This window comes from Schistocerca americana, chromosome 1 (genome assembly GCF_021461395.2).
Source record: "Schistocerca americana isolate TAMUIC-IGC-003095 chromosome 1, iqSchAmer2.1, whole genome shotgun sequence".
Taxonomy (NCBI): Eukaryota; Metazoa; Arthropoda; class Insecta; order Orthoptera; family Acrididae; genus Schistocerca; species Schistocerca americana.
Genome location: NC_060119.1, coordinates 902,127,701 through 902,153,579, shown reverse-complemented (window position 1 = coordinate 902,153,579; position 25,879 = coordinate 902,127,701). Strand labels below are relative to the sequence as shown.

At 38.5% G+C, this 25,879-nt stretch overlaps 2 protein-coding genes across 2 annotated transcripts; both read right to left on the bottom strand.

The window, feature by feature from the left end:
- Window positions 1-4,377: 4,377 nt before the first annotated feature.
- On the bottom strand, window positions 4,378-5,010 carry LOC124595061 (GATA zinc finger domain-containing protein 15-like). The gene has a single exon (XM_047133635.1). It carries the CDS (start codon window positions 5,008-5,010, stop codon window positions 4,378-4,380), a length of 633 nt encoding a protein of 210 aa, XP_046989591.1.
- A 6,101-nt stretch (window positions 5,011-11,111) lies between these two features.
- On the bottom strand, window positions 11,112-25,637 carry LOC124595053. The gene is made up of 5 exons (XM_047133622.1): window positions 25,632-25,637; window positions 24,312-24,413; window positions 13,159-13,404; window positions 11,462-11,658; window positions 11,112-11,193 (listed from the first exon to the last, which is right to left on the bottom strand). The coding sequence occupies exons 1-5, from the start codon at window positions 25,635-25,637 to the stop codon at window positions 11,112-11,114; spliced, it is 633 nt and encodes a 210-aa protein (XP_046989578.1).
- Window positions 25,638-25,879: the final 242 nt, after the last annotated feature.

The window sequence follows — 25,879 nt, the reverse complement described above, 5'->3', positions numbered from 1 at the left end:
AAAAGAGTATGGGTGAAGTGGGGTAAGTGTAGCCATGGGGTTAATGTAACCATGGCTTATGGTGCCTTAAATAAGCTGTATTTTTACCTTTGATTTATCACACATGTTAATTTACTCCTTTCTTTGTTATTTTTAACCAGAAGTTGTCAAATCTGACATAAATTGGTAATTAATTTTTGGACTTGAATGGGCGTCTACATTTTCACTCTGCGAGAGAGTGACATACTCAAAATTCAGTTCTGCCTGAGCCTACTTTGGGTCACAAGGGAGACCTGACATTTGGTGTTACGTTTGATTCATACAACGTTCAATGTCTGAATAATAGTTAGGGCCTAAGTGTGAATATAATAAGTTGAATTAGGGCAGTTTAGCATTAAACACAAATTGCCTACAACTTTAGTTCAATTTCCATGAAAAATAATAGAAAGTGAACTTATAAAGTGAATTTCTCTTGAGGCTGATATTTTATTATTTTTGTTAAATTGCCTAGTAAAGAAAAAAAATTACTTTTGTAGAATTTAAACTAATAAATTACTGGCCTAAAACAAAAATAAGTCATCTATGATGCATTCTGTTTCAGTGTTTTATGGTTTAGGCTAACACTTATTTTTTAGTTTAGCTAACATTTTCTGTGTATTTCATAATATACAAAGAGGCGTGTGCTTTAGTTCATATCTTGAGTAAAATTTAAGATATTTTAATAATTTAAAAACCTTCAAATTCAGTAAAAATTGGATAATCAGGTCACTTATCCCAAGTCTCTTTTACAATGCTCTGTATGGGTACAACAATGCGGGGTTACACTTGCCCCGAACCATGGGGCAAGTGTAATCTCACAACACAAAATTTTGAAAACAATTATTTGACCATATTATTATTTTTTTTCAAAAACAAAATGTGTATTTATTAAAAGTCAATAAGTCAAACTTTAAGCATGAGAAATTTCAAAATCATATCTTCAATAACAAATTGCCAATTTGGTGTCAAAGTTGAACTATGCCAAAACATGGTTACACTTACCCCACTTCACCCTAACTTGTTTGTATTTTAAATGCTGCAGGTTAGACAGTTGTGCACTTATTCACTCTAGCACGTGGCAAATACCTTCTCCACATCCTTGGAACAATTTTGGTAAAGTAAAATAAAACCTTGTGCCATCAATCTGCTGAAGTTACAGTACAGAAATTACAGTAAGGTTCCAGCAGTTCATGTTAACCTGTTGTGTCCAAAGCTATTTACAGTAGTATCTCTGTTCCAAATAGTTACATGTTAAACAATTTTTGTTGAAAGTAAAATCGATGATAGAGAATGAAAAAAAACAACACTAAACAGCATTTTATTACGTAACATCAGAGCACTGTGCTTTATTTTCATGAGGGAATAATTACAAAAAAATATCAAATTGGGTTTAATTATGCAATTTTTGGGCAGACACCCATACATTACAGTTGTCGTATTACATTCACAATTTCCCGTCTCCTATTTGTTCCACGTACACGTACGTTTGCTGCTTCCTCTTCTCCCAGTACTGGAAGATTGTTGTCGTCATCACTAGGTGCCTCAAAATCCTCATCCCCTACATGTTTTGCTACGTTGTGCAAAACAAAACAGGCTACTATCACACTGGGGATTTTTGTTTGGGCAAGCCTTATTTTATTTTGGAGAATTGGGAAACGCCTTTTCACTTGTCCAAAGCACCGTTCGATTATCACCCTTTCCTTAGAGTGAAGTCTGTTGTATGCCCTCTCATCAGGTGTTTCTGGATTTTGAAAGGGTGTCATTAACCACGGTGCAATGCCATATCCTTCGTCTCCTAAAATTAAGGCGTTGCACTGGTTCTCACGCAATATACGATAGACATCGGAGTTTCTCCATATCCTAGCGTCATGTACAGACCCTGGCCATGAAGCATCAACACTCGTAAACATTTCACTGTTGTCACACGTCGCCTGCACGTTTATAGAAGGAAAGCCCTTTCGATTGACGTATTCGTCTCCATGTGAAGAAGGTTTCATTATAGGTATGTGAGTGCAGTCTAGGGCCCCTACCGCACATGGAAACTTGTATCTCGATTGCCAATTAACTTTCGCTGTTTCTAATTCGTTAATGCTTCTCGGAAATCTGATCCACAACGGTGCTTTCCTGTTGACCTGTTGCAGAACGTACGAAAATGTTATTGATACTGTAGTCTGGTGTACTCCCAAATCTTCTCCTACACCTATCTGAAAACCAGGATCCGCTAAATAGCGCAAAAATATTTTCATTTTGCATTCATTGGAAAGGGCGCCTCCTCTTCTTTCGTGATTTTCCGGAAGAAAATGATTCGCCAGCCAATTAATGTTTTGACTGTTAAATCTATACAAACTTCTACAGTTCCTTTCTTCTGTGTTCCTGCGTACTACGTATATCTTTCTTTGCCTTCCAAGAAACATAAATTCCGCCATTTTCGCTAAAAACACTCGGTAACGCTTAATAACAACACAACACAACACAACTCACTCAGCTCGAAGTATGCTATGGAGCTCACTCACAAAAACAGAGAATGTTCTCCGCTTGTGAGAAACTTCTTTGGCTTTATTCATACGAAATCGGAGAATATACTTTGCTTTGAGCAACTTCCCCCACCCTTCACCCCACACTGAGAACATACTCGGGTGAAGTATATTCTCAGACTCGCTTTATTCATGCCAACCAGAGAACTTTCTCCGAACTTCTGAGTATAAAGTATATTCTCTGTTTTATTCATACGACCGATTGTCTCTCTCATAATGTGTATTATATGATAACATATCAAATTTCCTCTCAAGAGTTCAACCATGAACTTTCTTCTACTTTAATGAAGGCTAAACAATATGTACGTTGTGTGTATATACATCATTTCTATCTATAAATCATAAATAAAGAACATATTATTATAATTGACAGTAAAATGTCTCTTTCTCACTGTCCGTTGCTCCACGTCGGCTGCACGGATGGTCACTGCTCCTTTGCACTTACCTTGCATAGCCTGAAAAGTCAAATGTCTTCAACGTAGATGTAATTTTGTCATTCTTCAACGTAGATGTAATTTTGTCATCTGTTCGCTTAAGTGGAGGTGTTGTACGAGTCGCAAAACGGCCTTAATAACTCTCCTATCTTTTGCTTCCTCAGAGTTTTCTGTCATGTGTAAGAACTATATTTCAACTTAAGTTCCTTAAAATATCATTCTCCTGTCTGAACACGAACTATAAATGTTTTCTTCCACACAATGGCTTAACAAAACTTAACGAAAGGTTACTAAGCTACACTTCTGAAATAAATTAAAGCTAATGTGTTTCCAAGTTATATTCTTATTACACTTCTTTCAACAGCTGTAATCACCATTATGTTCACTCTGCTTTTCTTGCATTCATTCATTTTCAAGGGCACTGTAAATAGATTCACTTTTAACGTCTTGTACTCACGTGTTCTAACTCATCACAAATGTTTTCTTTCAAACTGAAATTCTTGTATAATCTTACAGATGTAGACTGTTTACTCACTTCTCTATGTAGCACAATATTACCAAAACATTCTCACTCATTCCTTACTCACATACTCATCATAATATATATATATCCTTATACATTAAACATATTCCTCATCAAACATTAATATATCACATACGTGGGGCCATTTGGCACGTCCTTTCTCATAAAACTCCAATAATATTTTCCTCAAATAATCTGTCTCCATCAACTACTTCACAGTAACTTACCTTCTTATATTAACTTAAATATTAACTCATTCATACTGATCATTCATTCTTACGTCCTCATTCATTCTGCTACATACCTATGTCATTACTGATCTCAATAGCTATTATTTCCTCTCATTATAGTGCCTTGAAATAACTAGCTAGTTGTTGATTCACCTTATAATTTACAATTAACAACAAATGTGACCTGCGTAGATCTCATTCCTATATGAATATACTTTCTCATTCAGTAAGTGTACTCACCTGAGTTTACATTCTCTTCATAATTATGTGTACAAGTGTAACTGCAGTATATAATTTCCATAAATTAACGTTTGTGTTCTTAGGCTGTATAACTTAATGTTCATGTATTCAATACAAATATTTACGATCTCGTTTTCACAGCAACTTGCTCATGTTCAACTTAGTTATCATTATATTATGTTGTTTAAGTGCACAAAGGGTTTCAAATGTCTGTGGGGATGCAGCCCCCTCGGCTTGTGAGATAACGGGTATTCTAGGGAGTAACAACCTGGGTGAGGTATGCTTGCTATTCTGAAAGGACCTGAATATAATAGCTGTCATTTTGTCGTCGTACCTGAGGAAACAAACCGTCTCAGCCATTGCGCTCTTACAACACCTCACGACCGAAGCACGAGCGCTTAGCTCAGTCGTCGACTGTTTTCCGTCGTCTGCTGTGTTTGGCCGGGTTCAATGACCAGCTCCACTATGTTTACATTCCGGCCGGTTGGCGCCCACGCGTCAGCTGATGGCGCGCCACAATTTTTATTGCTGCTTCGTGGCGGGGAGTGCAAAACTGTACCGGGGAACGGCGGCGGATTCCATGGAGGGTTATGATTTGTCATGCGTGAATTTTGTGTGTTCCACATATTCTGTCGGTGATTGTTGGGATTGTTGTTGTTCTGGTGGTAATTATGTCTGTTATATGTCATGTTCCTGTCAAAGTAGCCCGGGTTGTACCGGTTATTCTCACGTCTCCTGTTATTGTTGTTGTTGTACTGTCTGTGATTTTCATTTTGCATGTAGTTACCATTTTGATATGGGTGATAATTATTGTTGTTATTATTATTCCACGAATTTCTGCGGTTGTTCCTACCGTCATACACATTTCCATTTGAGTATGTTCCGCGCGCAGGCACCGTATTATGTCGTGGCGCGGACGGATGGTTCCACCAACCACCGTCACTACGATTCCTTTGGGGTGGGTACTGATTTTGTTTACTAATATGCGTAAAATTTGAATGGCGTGAATCGCCTCTGTAAACTACGTCCATTTGATCTAAGAAGTTTAAGAAAGTCTAAACGTCATTCTCCGGTACTCCTATTAATCTGTCTCGGTATGGAAAGGGTAAGTGGCTCTTTAAAGTGTCAATTATAGCTGGCAAGTCGGCTGGTTTGGACCAGTACAGTGTCTTGTCTAAGTACCTCTCAAAGTATTGTCTTAATGTCGCTTTTTTAGGGTCATAGGTCTCGGGGTTGCACACTTCTCTCCTTAGACTCTGTTGCTCATTCTTGGACCAGAATTTGTCCAAGAAGGCTTGTTCGAACTGTTCAAATGTAAGGCACCGCCGTTTCATAGCGGCACCCCACTTAGCTGCTCGTCCTCTCATGAGATTGGTGACGTATCTGATTTTATCGACTTCTGACCAACTACGTGGAAAAACACCGTCAAATGATCTAATAAACACAATAGGGTGGACTTTGTGCTTGTCCTCACTGGAAAATGTCTGGAAATACCCATGTCTTACAAACGTGTCATCGGCCATGCCGGTTGGCATAACTGTATTGATGTGATTTAGGTCACTTGCTACTCTAGGTGTGGTAACGTAATATTGCTCGTTCGGTGGAAAAGAAAGCGGCACATTGTAATTTTGATTTGAAATAGGTGATTCCACAATATGTGGTGTTCTGTCTGTGTCATTAGCCATGGTTTTAGCTGTTTTGTCGTTTCCTGACGATGCATTTGCACCTATCGCCAAACACGGCACAAGATTGTCTCGTAATTTTGTCACTTCGTCTTGTATGTGTTTTGTCTCATCTTTAACATGTGTCTTTGTTTTTGAAAGTATGTCCTGTGTAATTGTTTCAAGTTTTTTTGTCCAGGTAGTCGTCACACAATTTACATTCATGTACAATTCTTTCGGCCATGTTGCTGTCGTTGTTTAGTGACGCGAGGTCCGCTCGATCTTCTAGTTTTTCTATCTTTTCTTTGAGGTGGGTTTGTTCAAGAACTACCATTGTAAGTTGTTGGGTAATATTTCCCACTTCTTCAGTCAGCTTTTCTTGGGTGAAGCTAGCTGAAGTGTGGGCCTGAGCTAACTCTTCCACACGAGTGTTCACTTCCTGCTGCACATTAACTATTTGAGTTAACTGATTCTCACATCGGGTGATATTGTTTTTTGTTTCGTGTGTGAATGTAACCAAAGTTTCTTCCCGTTTAGTGACTCGGTTGGACAAAGTTTCAAATCTCTGGCTGAGCTTTTGAGTGGTGTTATTTAATTCTGTCATCTGTTTTGTCGTTCGTTCAAAATTTTCGGTCATAGTACGGTTTAATACGTCAAATTTTTCGTCGCTTTTATCTAGCCTTTGTTTAAAGTCCTGACCAAGTGCGTCCAGATTTGCTTCAATTTTCTGACTAACGTCTCGTTTCATGTCTGCAAATAACTCTAATAGTCGGTCCAGTTTGTCAGTTTCCTGTGTCCGATTTGTGTTACATTGCTGAATTTGTCTCATATTCGGTTCTGACATTGATGTTAACAATGGCGCTGACGGTCTAGTCTCGCGTCCATTCCACATTTCGTCATTTAAAGTCGCCACCTGTGTATTATCACAAATGTTGCGAGTTTGAGGCAAAATCATTGCATTGATCTGTGAACTGGTCCATGGAGGGAAACGCGGACTTTCTTGTTGGTTGAAAGATGAATCTACTTCACTTAACTCATCTGCCAAAACTATCTCTACCTTACCGTGTTCCATTGTAATAGAATGTATAATCGTAAGTCAAAAAGGGAATAATATAAGTCTGATTAATAAAAATTTGACTCAAATTTAGGTTGAAATATTTTCTCGTCAATGTGGAAAAAGCTGCACAGTTTCGGTATAGGGAACCGAAGATCTGACGCTGTTTATCAAGCGTCTGCAGAAGAATTAAACGATTTCTTCTCAACAGCCGTAAACTGCTACGCAGCGACAAATTACCAGCCCCAAGATATCAATCTCTCGAGAGACAAGTTTTTCCTAAAACATGTCACTACCGGCACAGTACACAAGGCAATTATGAGAATCTCTTCCGAGGCAGTAGGAAATGATGGAGTGAGCATTGGCATGATTAAGAACGTCGTAAATACTATTACTCCAGTTATCACAGACATCTTCAACCTGTCTCTTGTCAGTAGTACATATCCTACTGAGTGGAAGCAAAGCTTAATTCAACCTATACCCAAGACTGACAACCCTAAGTCGCCAGGTGACTACAGGCCGATCAGCATACTTCCTGCAATATCTAAAGCCCTAGAACACATCATCCATGAACAGCTGACAGATTACCTCAAAACTCATAACATCCACGACAAATATCAGTCAGGTTTTCGAAAGCACCATAGTACAGCAACTGCATTAATCAAAGTAACTGATGACATTAAACATGCTATGGACAGACGTGAAGCTACCATCCTAACACTGCTTGACTTTAGCAAGGCTTTTGATACAGTTGACTTTGATATATTACTAATTAAAATGAAGCAGTTGAATTTCTCAAACAGCGCAATACACTGGTTCGACAGCTACCTCAAAAACAGAAGTCAACAAGTCATTTGTGGGTCGGAAAAGTCATCATGGAAAAACGTGCGCTCTGGAGTTCCCCAAGGCTCCGTCCTTGGTCCATTACTCTTCTCACTGTACATTAATGATATTTCTTCAGTGATTCACTCCTGCAACTACCATCTATATGCCGACGACATCCAACTGTACATAAGTGCAAGCCCCAAGAACATTGCTGACGCAGTAGCGAGTATGAACGCAGATCTTTGCTCTGTTTCTCGATGGGCACAGAACCTAGGTCTGAAACTAAACCCCAAGAAATCCCAGGTCATACTTATATCTCATCCAAAGTTAATCAGTCGGTACTTTCGCGAAACAGTCCCTCAAATACTCCTCAATGGTACCCAACTACCATACCAAAAAACAGTAAAAGACCTTGGAATAATCTTGGATGAACACCTAAACTGGGAAGAACAAACAGTCACAGCTTGACGGAAATCGCTCTCCTCCCTACATGCAATTCAAAAGTTTAGAAAAATATTTCCATCCCATGTTAAACAAAAATTAGTCCAAACACTAGTCTTGCCTAATCTTTACTACCGTGATGTAGTTCAACATGGCACAAATAATGAAAATTCGAGATGCCTCGAGCTAGTGATGAATGCTTGTGTTAGATACGTATGCAACATACGGTTGTATGATCATATCAGTCCTTCATACTCCCAGCTATGTTGGATACGCCCACATAAGGCACGCGATCTCCACACGATGTGCTTACTTCATCGATTTCTTAGCCACTGGTGCCCCCAATACTTATCTTCTCACATTAAACACCTATCATCATTCCACAACCGCAATACCAGATCGGATACGTCTAGCATCTTGGCTGTACCTTTACATAACACAAAATCTTTCTCCGTGTCATTCTCCATCTCAGCCATACGACTATGGAACGCGCTCCCCTGTGATCTGCGTCTTATCCAAAACCACTCAACATTCAAGAGGGAACTTAAGACTTACATATTAGGGACGGTATAGCCACCATTGTTGTGCCCCCCCCCCCCCCCCCCCCCCCTCATGTTTTTCTTTCTCCTCTCCATCATAGCTTCGAATTTTACCATTCTATTTCTCTTCCTCTAACCTATCTACCTCTTCTATATCTCTTTCACCCCATTCCATCGTCTTATGTCTCTGCTTGATGAGAATAACTTACAAGCTGCAAGAATATAACGAGAAAATTCCCAACTAGCAATAGGACTGACACTCATATAAGAAAAATATGTTTACTTTCATATACATAGTCATTATTATTATTATTATTATTATTATTATTATCATTATTATTATTATTTTTATTATTCTTGATTGTTCTAATTATTTTTTGATTGTTATAATTATCATTGTACTACTTTTATAATCTCTATTTTTTTCTTTAACATTAATACTGTATAACGTGTTATATGTCCTAATTTTCTGTAGACACTGAAATTTGTTGAATCTGAGTATGCCTGGTTAGGTGTAAGAGAGGGCCTGAAGGCCCTAATCTTGCCAGGTAAAATAAATGCAAATAAATAAATAAATGATTGCTCTATTGCAAACAATGATTGAGAAAGCTGCAGCAGGGCGGACAAAATTTTTCGTAACAAATGACTGTTTGGCTGTCAAATTCACGATCTTCATATGCTACAACAATACTATAATTACCACAAACTACAATAGCGATAGATAATTTTAGAAAAATCTAGAAGAAAACTACAGGATGTGTGGAAAGGGAAAAATGGATTCTGCAGTTGGCTATTGAATGCTTGAATGAAACATAATTGTGTGACTCAACATTAAATTTTCTGTCTTGCCGCGGCTGGTCAAACACTTCTGCATAAATCGTATTTGTCAAAATATGGATTTTCTTAATACATCTCCATCGGATAATCACCAAAAGTCCTCAAAATAACAGTTTTGCATCAACATATGCCATGCAAAGAAAAACAGATTGAATTAGTTACAAAAATTCTTTACAATATTGTTGTATAATCATTTGCTTAGGTACAATAAAGTTGGTGTTTTCGTTACCCTTTAAACTTCAGGATTTTTGGTTATTCTCTGTTGGGAAAATATACAAATTAAAGTTTCAAATTTGCTCAAAAACGACACATCCGTAAATTGCGTCCTGTCATGGGAGCCAGTTGTAGTGTTTCAAAATCGTTAATGAACGTGAAAAAAGGGAAAGAAAGAAAGAAATGCAGATCGGACTTTGTATTACGGAAAAGCTATCGGACTTCGTTATTCGGAAAAGCTATTGTTGGGGTGGTCCTTGTGGCGTTTTTGAGCAAAAGTTAAACCAATTTTCACTACAAAAGTTATTGAAAAGAAACAGAGAATAACAGAATGTAACTGACAGGGGGAAGTGGCGTAGACGAGAGATCATCCTTTACCAGATTAACTTATCTTCTTTCGGGCGGCGTCCACGTCTTCAAAAATCTCCTTCATTTCAGCGTGAAAAAATCTGCTCCGAAATCTTGTAATAGTCCAGGGATCACTAATTTATACCAATTAAAATCATCTTGATACTGTATGCAATTTAATTCACTTTGCTACTTCCATCCACCGAATTTCTTAATAACTTCCACAATGTCTACACATTACAATCAGATCAAGATTAGCCATTAAGTTTTTACGTCAGCATCCGATCACGTCTGCCTTAAGCTACCGCTATCAAGCGACAATTGAAACGGAAAAAAAACAAAAAAAGTTAACAATTTTAGTAGTTTCTCTGCCGTCGAGCGCTCATACCGCTGCGACGAGACATTTTTTATCTGAGGGAACGAGTGTAGCGCGGCGAAATTCAAAGCCCCGTTACAACAGTGCCAAATTAATATGTGTGAAAGTTGTAGCTGAAATAATGCAACCTTCAAATGCTGCATAAACAGTTACTTTGTTCCAGCCTGTGACAAATGGATGCTACACAACTTATTACCACCACCAGAAAAAAAGGTAAGGACAAGAGGATATATTAATGTCAGGGACTTGACTGGATGAACTTACAGGATTCATATCAGCAACTACAAACTGCTTCTACCACTGTCACCACATCATGCCAATCCAGAACAGATCATTCCTCTCTTTGAGAAACACAATTGTAACCAATTTTATTTCTTTCTGCTTTGTAACAGACTATCTCTTAATGCTTTTCTCTGTAAATAAAGGTGGTGTATTGTAAGGACTGTTCACCTTCAGTGATTGTTGACACCACCACTAACAGTAGCTATTGCCATCATTTGTTTGTTTTTGATTTTTAGTGTATTTGTACTAGTCATTGCATGCATTGTGTATGTCTTTTGGAAGGGTGTGCTTTGATGTGTATATACAGTAGTTTAGACAGGAGAATTTATGTGTTTTACTATGAAATGTGGCCTGATATATAAGTTGTGGCATCTACCATTGAAGTTACTTACACCGAACAATTACAAAGAAGTAGCTTATTTGCCGTTGGTTCAAGTTAACATATTAGAGAGAACTTTGAATAAAGATGCAAATTTGTCTGGGTTTAACTGTTACTGGTGAGAAAAATTACAGTACACTGTGTCAATATTTATCAAATTAGCTTCAGAGTGTTTTACTATTTTTCACCATCAAAGGATTTTATCATCAGAATTTTAACAGGATTGGGAAACTTCTCATATAGTTTGCTTTTGAAGTTTCTGGAAGTGAAACGGGTTCTTAGGGTTTATATAATATTAATTTACTGCATGTAGGTTTTCTTTAAACATTTTTTGATCACAAATTCGTGGTCATAGTACATCTCCAGGAACTGTTTTCTTCACAACATGCAGATAGGGAAATGTAGAGGAAACTGAAGTACAGTGTTATGACACATGTTTAAAAAATTCAGAACGGGAAATGGTGTAGGTAATGGAATGGAAAGGGGGCTGCACAGAATGGGTACTAATGGAGGTTTAGACCAAGTACTGAGCAAGAACAGAGGAAGTTGCAGAGGGAAGCTTGCTATTTGCACAGTTCAAAGGACCAGATGTCATTATTGTATGCTGTGCTGCACACTGAACAAGTGAGTGCCTGTGCTTGCCATTGGCTTCAGTTTGTGGAAGGATAGGTAACTCATTACTTGTCAAAGATATATAGAATATTGCACAATAGTTATGCCATAGCTGTTATAGACATTAATTACATTGGTCTATCTTTGATTGGTTACAGAATTACCACAACTGATTTCTAAGAAATGAACAAGGAAATTGTGCAGTTTTGATGTGTAAAATTGTCAGTGACACAACCTACATGTAATTGCCAACCTAATGTATCTACAAGCTATTTTACAATTTGTTTTATATGTTAAAGAATGTTTATTTTATGTGATTACAGTAAGTGAATTTTTATCTTGTCATGTAATGGCTGATCGTGGGGACAATGTGTGATGTCTTTGAAGATGGGTTGTGCTATCAACTATCTGGTTTTAAGCCATAACATCATGAAGGCCATTGGCCCTCAGAGCAAAGATCATATTGTGTCCCTGTTTTTTCTGTGAGACTTATATCATAATTTTTTGTAACCTCGTGTGAAGTGAATGGTTTTGTCTGTAGTCTAGCCTGATCTGACTGACTTATTCATTGATATTTGTTAATGTCAAAAAAATTGAAATTTTTAAACATAAACAAATATCTAATTAGAATTTTTAAGCAGGTGAAAAGTTGTTCCAGGTTTGTTTATATTGTATTTTGTGGAGGAGACAGAAATTGTGAGACCTTAGTTTCTCCCAGTGTATACAATGTTCAAATATCTTATGGGAATGCAGCCAGGTGACATCATTGGCAACTGTCAGTATTTTGACAGGAGCACACCCTGCCATTCTGAAGGCAAAGCTGCAGCAAATAAGCACTGTGCAAGCAAATTTAAAACCTCAGTTTTCAGAGAAACTCCAGAAAGATAAAACTCTCTCTCTCTCTGTAAACACTAGTGCCATCATAAACCGAAGATGACATCAGACATTATCAGTAGTGCAATTAATAATCAACGGGTGACATAGCATAAGCTCTGTCCCTCTGTGTTTTGACAAGGGAGAAAACAGGATTCCCTGCAGAATTTAAACAAAAAACACCATTTCTATTTATAAGGTTACTTGCTAATTTAATTTCAATAGCTTGCTTAATAACACTATCCCAATATCAGGAAGAGCATGACAGAATCTCTATGTTGTTACATTCCATGGAATATTTTTAAAGGAGGATTATTAATTTCCTGATTAATACAGCTGATATTTATAGCCTAATGGACCCTCATTTTGTCTTCTCATTAGTGTCCTTCCCTTCTATTATTGTATTCTTATAATTCTAGTAATGTTTCATTTTTAATACGTAGACTTTAAATCATCTGGTATCCTATATAAGCCAATCACAATCCAGGTTTGTTAACATCATAAAGTGAATAGGTCAATGAGAGGAACAATGGGAATCACATGAGATTCCAGACTGAATGTAGAAGGAAATAACTCAAAGACCATAGTATAGATAACAGAATATCAACTTCCCCTCTCTTTACAGTGACTAAAATATTTGACTATGTCTGACTTTAGCCCATTCTCAGATACTGATTACCATAGTCAGTTTGGTTTCATAAATAAAAACATACTTTGTTTACTTACTACAGGTGCTTACCATTTTCAGCCTGGTATCTACATCAATATGTGCTGTTAATTTCTCTGACAAAACAACAGTAAGAGGTACTCCTATTTCTTCTGATATAATTTTGTTTGGATCCACTCTGTTTGTCTCCAACAAACTTCTAAGAAGTTCTGTATTTCCTCTAACAATACACCATGATAGAGGAGTATGATCATGAAACAATGCATTTACATCAGCATGACCTTGTTCGATGAGCATTGTTGCCATTTGATTTAGATACTGTGAAGAAAAATGACACATGCATAAACATTTTACTAAATTCTTCCAAATACTTTGCATATAGTTCAAGTTTGAAGTGAGTGAATGTCTGTGGCAATGTAAGTAACAATAACAACTTTAATGAAAAGGAAGCTTAGAACCAGCTTTCCACATACAAGCCACATACATACAGCTCGGTTGCGTATTAAGTTCAAACTTTGGTAATTACTCAAGTAGTGAAGCCCCTGTGATGGATCTGACAAACATCACCAACTTCACTCAGTTCAGCTGTTTATCCATTCAAGTATTCACTTGTTGTATACTATAGACTCAATCAAGAAGGAGAATTTGGAATACAATGCATACTGTATGAAGAATTATATTACATTGTATGTAATATCATGTTGTGGAGAAAACCATCTATGCTAAAGAAAATCTTTGTATCAAAAATGCTTTGAGAGATTTATCTCTTGTTTGTTATTGATAACTATATCTATATCTACATCTTGTAATTGGATACCATCCTTTAGCATTGTATACAACGTGTTATACTTCAAACTAAAATCTAAAAAAGAAATTACTTTGTTTTTGTTGTTACAGTCGATCCGTACAATTTCTGAATGTACATTTAAATTATTTTTTTAGAAACATTTGAAATTACAAAATATTTGGCACACTTAAAATTTCTATTATTAATTATGCAATTTGGTGCTATTTGTTATGATTATTTCTGGATTAATTTATAAAATAATAATATAAATTGATAGAAATTCATTTGCCAAGAATATTTGTAAACCCTTTGGAATATTCTTATTACCACAGAGTGAAGTAATAGTGGGTACGCCTCTGATGTGACCAGACGTGTTTTTGTATTTTGGAGGAACAATGAAATTCCTGCTTTGTTATTATGAAAATGAAAATACAGTGTGATATAGAAAAATGTGCTAGAATAAATTGCAGTGAAAACAAAATATCTCCACAGGCTTGCTTCGACATTATTTAAGTCGGTTGGAGCCATCAGAACCTAAAACATCAAAAACTTCAGCATCAACAATCACCCCCTTGACATGAAGACCTGCAGGCAATTATGAGAAAAGAAGATAAGTAAAGAGTTTATTGTAAATCTTGCTCCTATTATATTTTTAAAAAAAAAGAGACCTTTCCATTGGCAATAGTAGTGACAACAACAAACTGTGGAAGGGGAGGATTACAATCTGCATACATACTTTGCAGATGACTGACAAAGCATACTTACCATTGCACCACATGTTAGGGTTTCTGTGCATTGGAACTGGAAAAGAGTAACTGCTTGAATGCCTTTGTATGTGCTTTGTTAGTGCGCTCTTATTTTGCGAACCCTACAGGAGCAACATGAAGCAAACTGAAGAACATGTCTATAGTCCTTAATTGATACTGGTTCTTGTAACTCTGTAAGTAAGCATTTGCAGGATAACTGCAGCATTCTCCAAGAATCTATCAATTTAGGTTTTTAGCATTTCTGCCCTGTCCTCCCATCAGTTCTACAAAACTTTGACCCTTTGTGTAGAACTTATTTCTATACATTGTAATGGGAGACCTGACACTGAAATTACCTTTATTTATAGAAATAGTCGATACCAAGGATATTTTTGAATCTTGTATAGGTGAACATTATCTCGGCTGCTTTACTGAAAGTATTACATATGATTTTGCGCGTGATGTCTTGTATTTCAGGCTAAAATGTATAAATAAATTAATTTATTACAATTGATATGCACTTAATGTATGTAAAGTTAAAATCAACCTTATTTTAGAAATATTTGAAATTACAAAATATCTGGCATACTTCAAATTCATATTATTAATTGCACAATATAATTCTAATTATTAAATTTATTTCTGGATTCATTTAAAAAATAATAATATAACTTGGTGATAATTCTTCTTTTGTCAAGAAAGTTTGTAAACTCTTTTGTTTAGTAAACCCTTTGAATTGCATTAGTATCACAGAATGTTGAGAGTAGTGGGCATACCTCTAATGGAAATGGATGTGCTTTGAATTTTGGCAATAATGTTGTAATTTTTGGTTTTATGTAAATGGATAATGTGAAGTCAGTGTGATATAGAAGAATGGGATACGATTTTAAAAAATTCATGGAAACAGAAAGAACTTAATCAATTATTATGTCAAATAGAACCCCCAAAGTCAAAATTGTAGCCACAACAAGCTACCCTTAGATGGATCAATTAGCCACAGTGTGTACTGAAAACTAACACACACTGATTTATATCTGCAGGCCAGCAGCTGTCACCACCCTGCACAGAAGAATGGGGTTCTGAAGACTTTGGTCTACAGAGCACGTGCCCTGTCACACCAAGAGAATCTATCTATAGAGACAGAACGTCTCAAAACAGTTTTCTCCAAGAATGGATACACGGACAGGCAAATTGAGAGGGCACTCCAACCAGCCACTATACCACAGGTTCCTGAAGAAGACCAAGATGAAGCAAAGAAGGTGGCATATCTGCCCTATGCTGGCTCTGTTTCTGCCAGAATCAATAGGATCCTCCGTAAACACAATATCAAGTGCGTTTTCTGTCCATCCAACAAGATTGGGGGACTGCTGGGGAGTGTCAAAGACGACCTGGGGTTACGAAAACCAGGGATTTCCAATATACCTTGTCAATGCAGCATGACCTACATTGGCCAGACGACAAGAACTGTGGAGATTGGGTGCAAAGAACATCAGAGGCACACTAGATTAAGACAGATGACTAAGTCAGCCATTGCTGAACACTGTCTAGAACTAGATCATGCCATGAAGTATGAGGATACCAAGATTCTAGCACAAACACCCAGATTTTGGGACAGTGTTATAAGAGAATCGATAGAAATTAAAATGGATGATGATCTTATGAACCGTGACACAGGGTACCAGCTAAGCAGAGCCTGGGATCTGGCTCTGGAATTGTTAAAGGAGCAAGGGGGCCAGCTGCAACACTACACAAACAACAGAACCAGAGACACGGAGATGGAAAACGAGCCCCTGACGGACTGCCAGGCGCACCAGACCGAAGATGGAACACCCAGAAGTGGGACTGGTGGGCGTGGACCGCAGAGGGAACATCCAGAGCCGCAGCGGACGAGAAATGGAGCGGCAACGCTCCAATAGCTTGTGGTGAGCGGGCACAGACCGCAGGGGGAACGCTTGGTACCCCAGACCGTAGATGAAACCCCCAGGAGCAGGTTTGGTGGGCACGGACCGCAGAGGGAACACCTAGAACCGCAGCGGACGGAAAACGGAGCAGCAATGCTCCAGCAGGTCGCAGGGAATGGGCGCGGACCACAGAGGAAGCACCTGCAGCCATTGGTGGAGTGGGAAGGCCATAGGCATAAATACTGGACCAGGTCCACTCGAGGAGCAGTCTCAGGTTGCACCTGATGAAGGCCACGAGCTACGTGACCGAAATATCGTGCAAGTACAACGCTGATATCCAGCAGAACATCCGACAACCCAAGATGTCATTAGATCGCCGGGAAAGACTGAAGAGTTACATCAAAAGTCTCTATGGGGAGGAGATGTATCAGAATATCAAGAAGCTGGACAAGCTACGTCAGAAGAAAGGGAAGATGCTGAGTTCTCTCAGTTTTTTGCTGAGGTGTCGAGATTGAGAAGTGGTACCAGTATTTGCCAGAATTAAACATCACATCAACTCCAGAGCGGTGAACAAGATAAATCGCAGAGCCAGCATGGCACTGGTGAGAGAGAGGATTTGAGATATGCGCCACAGGTTAGATGTTGTGGCCAGGGAACTGTTACACATTCATCTGTACATGGAAGCCTCATTAACAAGAGAAGATTGGGATTGGGTAGACCGTGCCTCCTGGTCTTTAGCTGAGTGTGCTAGAAGGAATGCCTCATCTTGCCAATCTGCAAAGTTTGACCGCATGAGTAAGAAAGCAAAGCAGATGGAAGAGATACGCACTGTGACGAATCTGAGTGGCATACAGTTTGATGATACGACCTTAAAGGTACTCCGCAAGGGTCTCAACGTTGCTACGACCCCTAGAAACGTACCCATTTCAGGTTTCGTCAGTGCAGTAGAGCAAGTTGCAGCCACACTTCCACCTAATGTGGCAGAGGAAGTCCGCCGAGAGACCTGCAGGGCCCTCACCAAGGCCAGGCCGCCGAAATCGGACATCACAACCGAGGAGAGGCTTGCACTCAAGAAACTACGGGAAGACAACAGAATTGTGGTACTGCCAGCAGACAAAGGGAACTCCACTGTCATCTTGCAGCGGGTGGATTATGATGAGAAAGTACGCCAACTTCTGGAGGACCCTGCATACAGAATTCTGGAGTGTGACCCCACGGACAAGGTGGCCAAGAAGACTAGTGCTCTCTTGAAGGGAACAGGGATGCCCGATAAGATCATCAGACAACTACGGGAAAAAGCGCCAGTGCCACCTAGACTGTATGGTCTACCTAAAATACACAAGGAGGGCGTGTCCCTACATCCTATTGTCAGTAATATTGGGGCACCTACGTACACAACAGCGAAGTACTTGAAAGGTCTTCTGTCTCCATATGTGGGGAAATGTATTCACCACATCCGCAACTCAGAAGATTTCCTGCAACGCCTCAAGCAACTGCACATCACAGATTCGGACATCATGGTTAGTTTTGATGTGGTATCGCTGTTCACCAGGGTCCCACTGAAGGACTCACTAGAACTGATTGCAGAGAAATTTGACGGTGCTCTGTTGGACCTGTTCAGTCATACACTGACATCCACATATTTCCTGTACAGAAACCAATGTTACGAGCAATCTGAAGGTGTAGCTATGGGCAGCCCACTGTCCCCTGTGGTTGCCAACATGTTTATGGGGAGTTTTGAGGAGAGGGCATTGGAGACAGCCACATTTAAACCCACATGCTTCTTTAGGTATGTGGATGACACCTTCGTGATCTGGCCACATGGGATGGACAGGCTTAATGAGTATCTTGAACATCTTAACTAATGCCACCCTAATATCAAGTTCACCATGGAACTGGAGAAGAATGGCCAGCTGCCATTTCTGGATGTACTAGTCCAGAGGAAAGCAGATGGATCAATTGGCCACAGTGTGTACCAAAAACCAACACACACTGATTTATATCTGCAGGCCAGCAGCTGTCACCACCCTGCACAGAAAAATGGGGTTCTGAAGACTTTGGTCTACAGAGCACATGTCCTGTCACACCAAGAGAATCTACCTATACAGATAGAACGTCTCAAAACAGTTTTCTCCAAGAATGGATACACGGACAGGCAAATTGAGAGGGCACTCCAACCAGCCACTATACCACAGGTTCCTGAAGAAGACCAAGATGAAGCAAAGAAGGTGGCATATCTGCCCTATGCTGGCTCTGTTTCTGCCAGAATCAATAGGATCCTCCGTAAACACAATATCAAGTGCGTTTTCTGTCCATCCAACAAGATTGGGGGACTGCTGGGGAGTGTCAAAGACGACCTGGGGTTACGAAAACCAGGGATTTCCAATATACCTTGTCAATGCAGCATGACCTACATTGGCCAGACGACAAGAACTGTGGAGATTGGGTGCAAAGAACATCAGAGGCACACTAGATTAAGACAGATGACTAAGTCAGCCATTGCTGAACACTGTCTAGAACTAGATCATGCCATGAAGTATGAGGATACCAAGATTCTAGCACAAACACCCAGATTTTGGGACAGTGTTATAAGAGAATCGATAGAAATTAAAATGGCTGACGATCTTATGAACTGTGACACAGGGTACCAGCTAAGCAGAGCCTGGGATCCGGCTCTGGAATTGTTAAAGGAGCAAGGGGGCCAGCTGCAACACTACACAAACAACAGAACCAGAGACACGGAGATGGAAAACGAGCCCCTGACGGACTGCCAGGCGCACCAGACTGAAGATGGAACACCCAGAAGTAGGACTGGTGGGCGCGGACCGAAGAGGGAACATCCAGAGTTGCAGCGGACGAAAAACAGAGCGGCAACGCTTCAACAGGTCATGGTGAGCGGGCACAGACCACAGGGGGAACGCCTGGTACCCCAGACCGTAGATGAAACCCCCAGGGGCGGGTTTGATGGGCACGGACCGCAGAGGGAACACCTAGAACCGCAGCGAATGGAAAACGGAGCAGCAATGCTCCAGCAGCTCGCAGGGAATGGGCGCGGACCACAGAGGAAGCACCTGCAGCTATTGGTGGAGGGGGAAGGCCATAGGCATAAATACTGGACCAGGTCCACTCGAGGAGCAGTCTCAGGTTGCACCTGATGAAGGCCACGAGCTACGTGACCGATATATCGTGCAAGTACAACGCTGATATCCGGCAGAACACCCGACAACCCAAGATGTCATTAGATCGCCGGGAAAGCCTGAAGAGTCACATTCTCTGTATTGATTGGATAGTGGAAGTTGGGGTTTGCTTTGTATGGAATGATAAAGAATTGTTTATTTTGGAACCTGGAAGTAATATTCATGTGGAAACTAATTTCTGTATTTTAAACTGTGGCAAAAGTTGGATCTATTGCAAAACATTGTAAACCAAGGTGAATCCAGGTGTTTGATGATGATATAGATTTTGTTGAGACTGACGATCTGGATTTTGACAGTGTAGTAGATTATAAAGTAGGGGAGGCTACAACTCTTAATGACATACAAAAGGAACAAATTAGAAATTAGTTATTGGAGTTTAGAAATGTGTTTAGTGAAAAACCAGGGACAGTGAAAGGCTATCATTGCATGCTTTACATTAGAGATCATCAAGTTTTCTTTCTCAAGGCATATAATATCCCATTTTCAAAAAAGAAAGATGGTGAAAAAGAAATTCTGGAAATGGAAACATGGGGTGTAATTGAGAGGAGTAGGAGTGCTTACAATAATGCTTTAGTGGTGGTAAGTAAGAGACATAGTGGAGTGAGAACTGTTTTGGACTGTAGACATCTTAATAAATTTCTCATAAGAGAGAATCACCATCCTGAGAACATGGACAAGCTGTTACAGAAAAATGATTATGTAAAATACATGAGTAGTTTCGACTTGACCACTGAATTTCACTATATCCCATTTGAAATTAATTCTAAAAAGTATACAGCATTTTTGTATGTAGGTAAGTGTTTTCCAATACTGCATGCTGCCATTTGGGCTAAATGTATCTGCAACTGATTTCATAAGAGCTCTGGATTCTGTCTTGGGAAGTGAAGTGAGTTCAAAATTAGATGTGGATGTTGATGACATTCTGGTTGCTGGGAGGACTTGGTAACAACATTTGAATCTGTTAAGAGATGTGTTTTCAAAATGAGAATTAAGAGGTATGCCTTTGAAAGTAGGTAAGTGTAAATTTCGTGTGGAAGAAGTTAAATTTTAGGACATGTTATATCTGAAAAAGGAATTGCACCTGATAAAGAGAAACTTGATGCTATTGCTAATTTTCATACTCCTCACAACAAAAACAGCTTAAATCAGTTTTTGGGTGAACTGGATTTTATAGAAAATTTTGTTGCAGCCAAGCTTTGAATTCTCCATGCTTGTGTGAACTTTTGAAGAAGAATACCATTTGGAATTGGAATCAGAAGTGTCGGGATGCTTCCGATGAAATAAAATGACAGTTGTATCAAAGTCAGATACTGTTCTGACCAGATTTGTCTCTTCCTTTTTGCATCATGACAGACAGTAGTGATGTTGAATTGGCTGCTCATTTATTTCAGAAGGTTTAAGTTGATGGTGTTATTGAAAATAGATCTCTTGCATTTGTTAGTAGAGTACTGCATAAACATGAAAAGACATATACTGTAACTGAGAAAGAACTTCTGGCTGTACATTGGGTGTTCAACAAATTTAAAAACTATTTACTGTGTCACAGAGTCATCATGGTTGGTTGGTTTGTTGGGGGAAGGAGACCAGACAGCAAGGTCATCGGTCTCATCAGATTAGGGAAGGATGGGGAAGGAAGTCGGCCGTGCCCTTTGAAAGGAACCATCCTGGCATTTGCCTGGAGCGAGTTAGGGAAATCACGGAAAACCTAAATCAGGATGGCCGGACGCGGAATTGAACCGTCGTCCTCCCGAATGCGAGTCCAGTGTCTAACCACTGCGCCACCTCGCTCGGTAGAGTCATCATGTATACTGATCACAAAGCATTATGTTATCTTCAGGTATATAAGCTTTACCATAACAGAACTTCTCATTGGGCCTTGTTTTCACAGCAGTTCAATTATGAAATCAGATATGTTAAGGGCACAGACAATGTAGGTGGTGATGCTTTGTCTTAGCTGCATTTAGGGTGTGAATCATCTAACAGCTTTGGAGAAGGAGAGAAAGAGTTTAAAATTATGTACTTGATAGGTGTAGAAGAGGAAAAAGAGATCTTGAAAATTTTCAGAGACATCAGCATGTATCAGAATCATGATCAAAATTGGAAATTGGTTAAGAGAATGTTGGGTGAGAAGACAGAACTGTATTATAAGGCACACAAGGGTATTTTATTCAGGAGACACAAGACTGACTCTGAGGATTGGAAACTATGTTTGCTGGAACAATGTATTGATACTTTAATTCCTTATACACTGAGAGTTTTGGTAATTTTGGATCAACCAACTGCACACAAAAAATTCAGGAAAACATCTATTTTTATAACATAGGAAGGAGAGTCAAGAAGAATAATGCCAGCTATGACAGATATGAAAGAGTGAATGTATAGCCAAACAAGTAGAGGCCAAATCCAGAACATACTGTGTATAGTAACCTAGATCTTGTGTCTGTGGATGTTATTTTTTCGTGGAGGTCGATGTATTTTCTAAGTTTGTAAAGCTGTCTCCTCTTAAGAAAGCTACCAGTAAGCAAATCATCTCTATCTAAGTTTTGAAACACATATTTTCATCAGGTGTGTATTCCTAAAACAATTTTATCTGAAAATGGTTCTCAGTTTACATCACAAGCTTGGAAAGATTTTGTTGAAAATGCAAGAACAGGTATATTCTAACTTTGGTGTACAATCCTTCAAGTAATCCTACAGAAAGATATATGAGAGAGATTGGATGACTGCTTAGAACATATTGTACTAAAAATCATACCAGTTGGATAGGTTATGTCAGTGATTTTGAGGATATTATGAACAGCTTACAAAATTCTTCAACAGGTTTTTCACCATTTGAAATCATGTTTAATCACAGATCATGTAAAATTCTGTCACTGCAAAAGAGCGATGTTTTTGTTAGGGAGATGATGAAAAAAGAGGGGTATAAGAGAAAGAAGAGGCATGATGGTAAAGGCAGATTTTCTAAGCTTGAGGTAGGAGATCTCATGCTGGTTAAAGCCAAAGAGAAATCTAAAGTGATGGCATCTGAGATGAAGAATTTTTTGGGTTTTTATATTCACCAATTTGAAATTCTTGAAAATGCAGACTTGTGTATCCTAAATCTAAGAAGTCATTTGGATTACACAGTATCACTGAACTGAAAGCACACAGACACGATCCACCTAATTTTTTTTTCAATTGTCATGAACTGAGTATGTAAAATGATGTGTTTTCTAGAGTTCTGTCTCATCCATTGACTGAGTTTAATTTATTTGTAGATTCATAAACCTATATAATTGTGTTTTGTTTGTCATGAATTCAGTATGTAAAATGATGTGATTTCTAGAGCTCTATCTTATCTACAGTCACTATATAATTATGTTCTGTAATAGATTTGTGCTTTAGAGGTAGCTACATAACTGTGCAAGTTGCCACACCTCACAAGTAAGTCTAGTACTTTGTATATGCGTCTTCTAGACAACAGCACTAAAATCACTGATGACCACTGAGTCCCAATATGTAACATTCTGCTGATATTTTAAAAGGTTTTGCCTGTCACAATTGATATTTATAATGCATGTGTTAACAGTAAGATCAAAAAGACCAGCACCTGAAGATGTCAGTGGATTCTGAGAGGTACAAAAATGTATCCCAGTTGGATAGTGTGACGGCAATCGTATCTGGAAAGTTATATGCTTCACATTATTCAGATTGGTTTGGTTTCCTCTGCAAAAGTGTAACTGAGGAAGTAATTTATTCTTTGTGTATCACAATAGGAAGCAACTGACCTATGTGAATCTTGATTCTCTTTGAATGACAATGGAAAATCCAGGATTGAAGAACAACAATATTATGAAAAGGATAGTTGCTACTCACCATACATAAGATATACTGATTCACAGACAGGAACAATAAAAACACTGTCAAACAAGTAAGCTTTTGGACAATAAGGCCTTCATTGGAATTAGACATCACACGTGCATGTGTGTGTGTGTGTGGGGGGGGGGGGGGGGGGGGGGAGGGGGGTTGTATGTCTATACTTGTGTTGCTTAATTCTGATGAAGGCCAGTTTGGCCAAAAGCTTACTTATTTGACCATCTTTTTGTTGTGCTTACCTGTGACTCAGCATCTCCTCTATATGTTGAGTAGCAATTACCCTTTGAATGGTACATTTGTTCTGATAGAGCCTATGATAAAAATCACAAAACTAAAGCAGTCATTTTATGTTATCCAGCTGTGTAATAGAGAGAACACATCACATGTTCCTTTTTTAGGAAACTAAAACAAGCAGCCAGGAAGTTATCACAATAATATGCAATATCAAGGCAAGAGTGTTTAAGGTGGAGATTCATTTGCACCCTATCTGGGAACCAGCAAAAGGGTGAAGATAAATGAATTACTCACTTGGCCTACCTCATGGGAAGAAGTATGCTATGGCAAAATTTGATTTATGAAAAGGAATGCATGTGATCAGAGATGATTTCATTACACCAATGATTTGTAACAAATTTCAGAATAACACAGCTTTATAATATTACCCACATAAGTTTCAAAATATTCTACTTATTATTATAATATTTTGGTCAGACGTATTTAATAAGTTATCATCACTAACCTCACAATTTTCTGGGGAAAAATCTTCATGCATGGTCAGAATATGTAGTGGCATCTTTCCCCCACACTGAAGATCGCTCTGCATAAAATCAGTGCTGTCCACCTGCAGAAAAACAAATGTCTCTTTAAAATTAATGAAACTGATATAAAAAGAGGGATGTGAATATAGGGACTATTATGTAGAGAAATATTTCTTATATTTCAGTGTAATGTATATAATGCTTTTTAAAATGTAGGACAATTTCAGTGACAAGTAAGGACAATTTCAGTGACAGGTAAGTGACTTTTCATAATTTCTCACTAGCAAATTAAAAAATTCAGAACCAGCAAGCATTAATTAGAGAAACGGGAAAGAAATGGGACTAGATACACAAAATTAAAGTAGCAAGAGAAATTTAATTAAGGCAAATAAAATAGGTGATATGTCACGTTTGACATTACATCTAAACCCAGGATAATTATGCTGTATCTAATAAAGCCAATCGCCTTGCACAGTGCTAACACTGGTTCCCGTCAGATCACTGAAGTGCTGTCAGGCCTACGAGAGCAATTCAGTAGGTGGCTGTCTGGGTCCTTTGAGAGCTGTTGGGAAGCAGGGTGCACTCAGCCCTAGTGAGGCCAATTGAGGAAATATTTAAATGAGAAGTAGTGGCTCCAGTCACAAAAACTGACAACAACAGGGAGAGTGGTGTGCTGACCACATGCTCCTGCATATCCACATCCAGTGATGCCTATTGGCTGAGGATGACATGGCAGTCTGTGGGTACCATTGGAACTTTTGAGGGCTGTTCAGCTCGGAAGTATCTAATAACAAACAGAAATTGAGGAAAGGCACCCACCAAGCTACAGATAAAGGACTGACTGAACATAATTTCTCCAATGTAGTGGATCCAGAAACACAGATTGAAGTATGCAATAAACATAACTAGTAAATGAGACAATCTATGTTTTATTATGTTTGAAAACACTCAGATTCTGTCTGTCCACTAATGTTAACTGATCATTATGTTATCTTAAGTACAAGAAATGTGATTATTATTGAAACATAATTTTATTTTATATGTTAACTCAGTCATATTTTCAATAATTTCCTAAGGTCAAATAAAGGAGGGTACACCAGTATATAAATCTGTCTAATGTTAAATTATACAATAAATTTTACAAAATAAAATAATTACATAATTTAACACAGTATGAAATGATTTGGAATCATTTGTTTGCCACATGCATGCTTAGAAGTTTTTTTTATAGGAAACTATGTCTAAATAAAACCCTATTTAATTCATACACTTTCACTGATCTGTGAAATTAAAAGTTGTACCTGCATGTTTGCAAACTTGTAATTTTTAATTATATGTACTTATATTTACTCACGTAAATGTATTAGTAATGATTTGAAAACGTCATTTATATCACTGTGCTACCACATACACAGAATTTATGGCACACTTTTTTCATGAACAAGTAGTACACAAATATAAACTACATTCAAATCAGTACTTTTGATAGTAGGCTGAGTACAACTGGTGGAGCTGGGATAATGGAAATATGGGGTTGATGATCAAACAA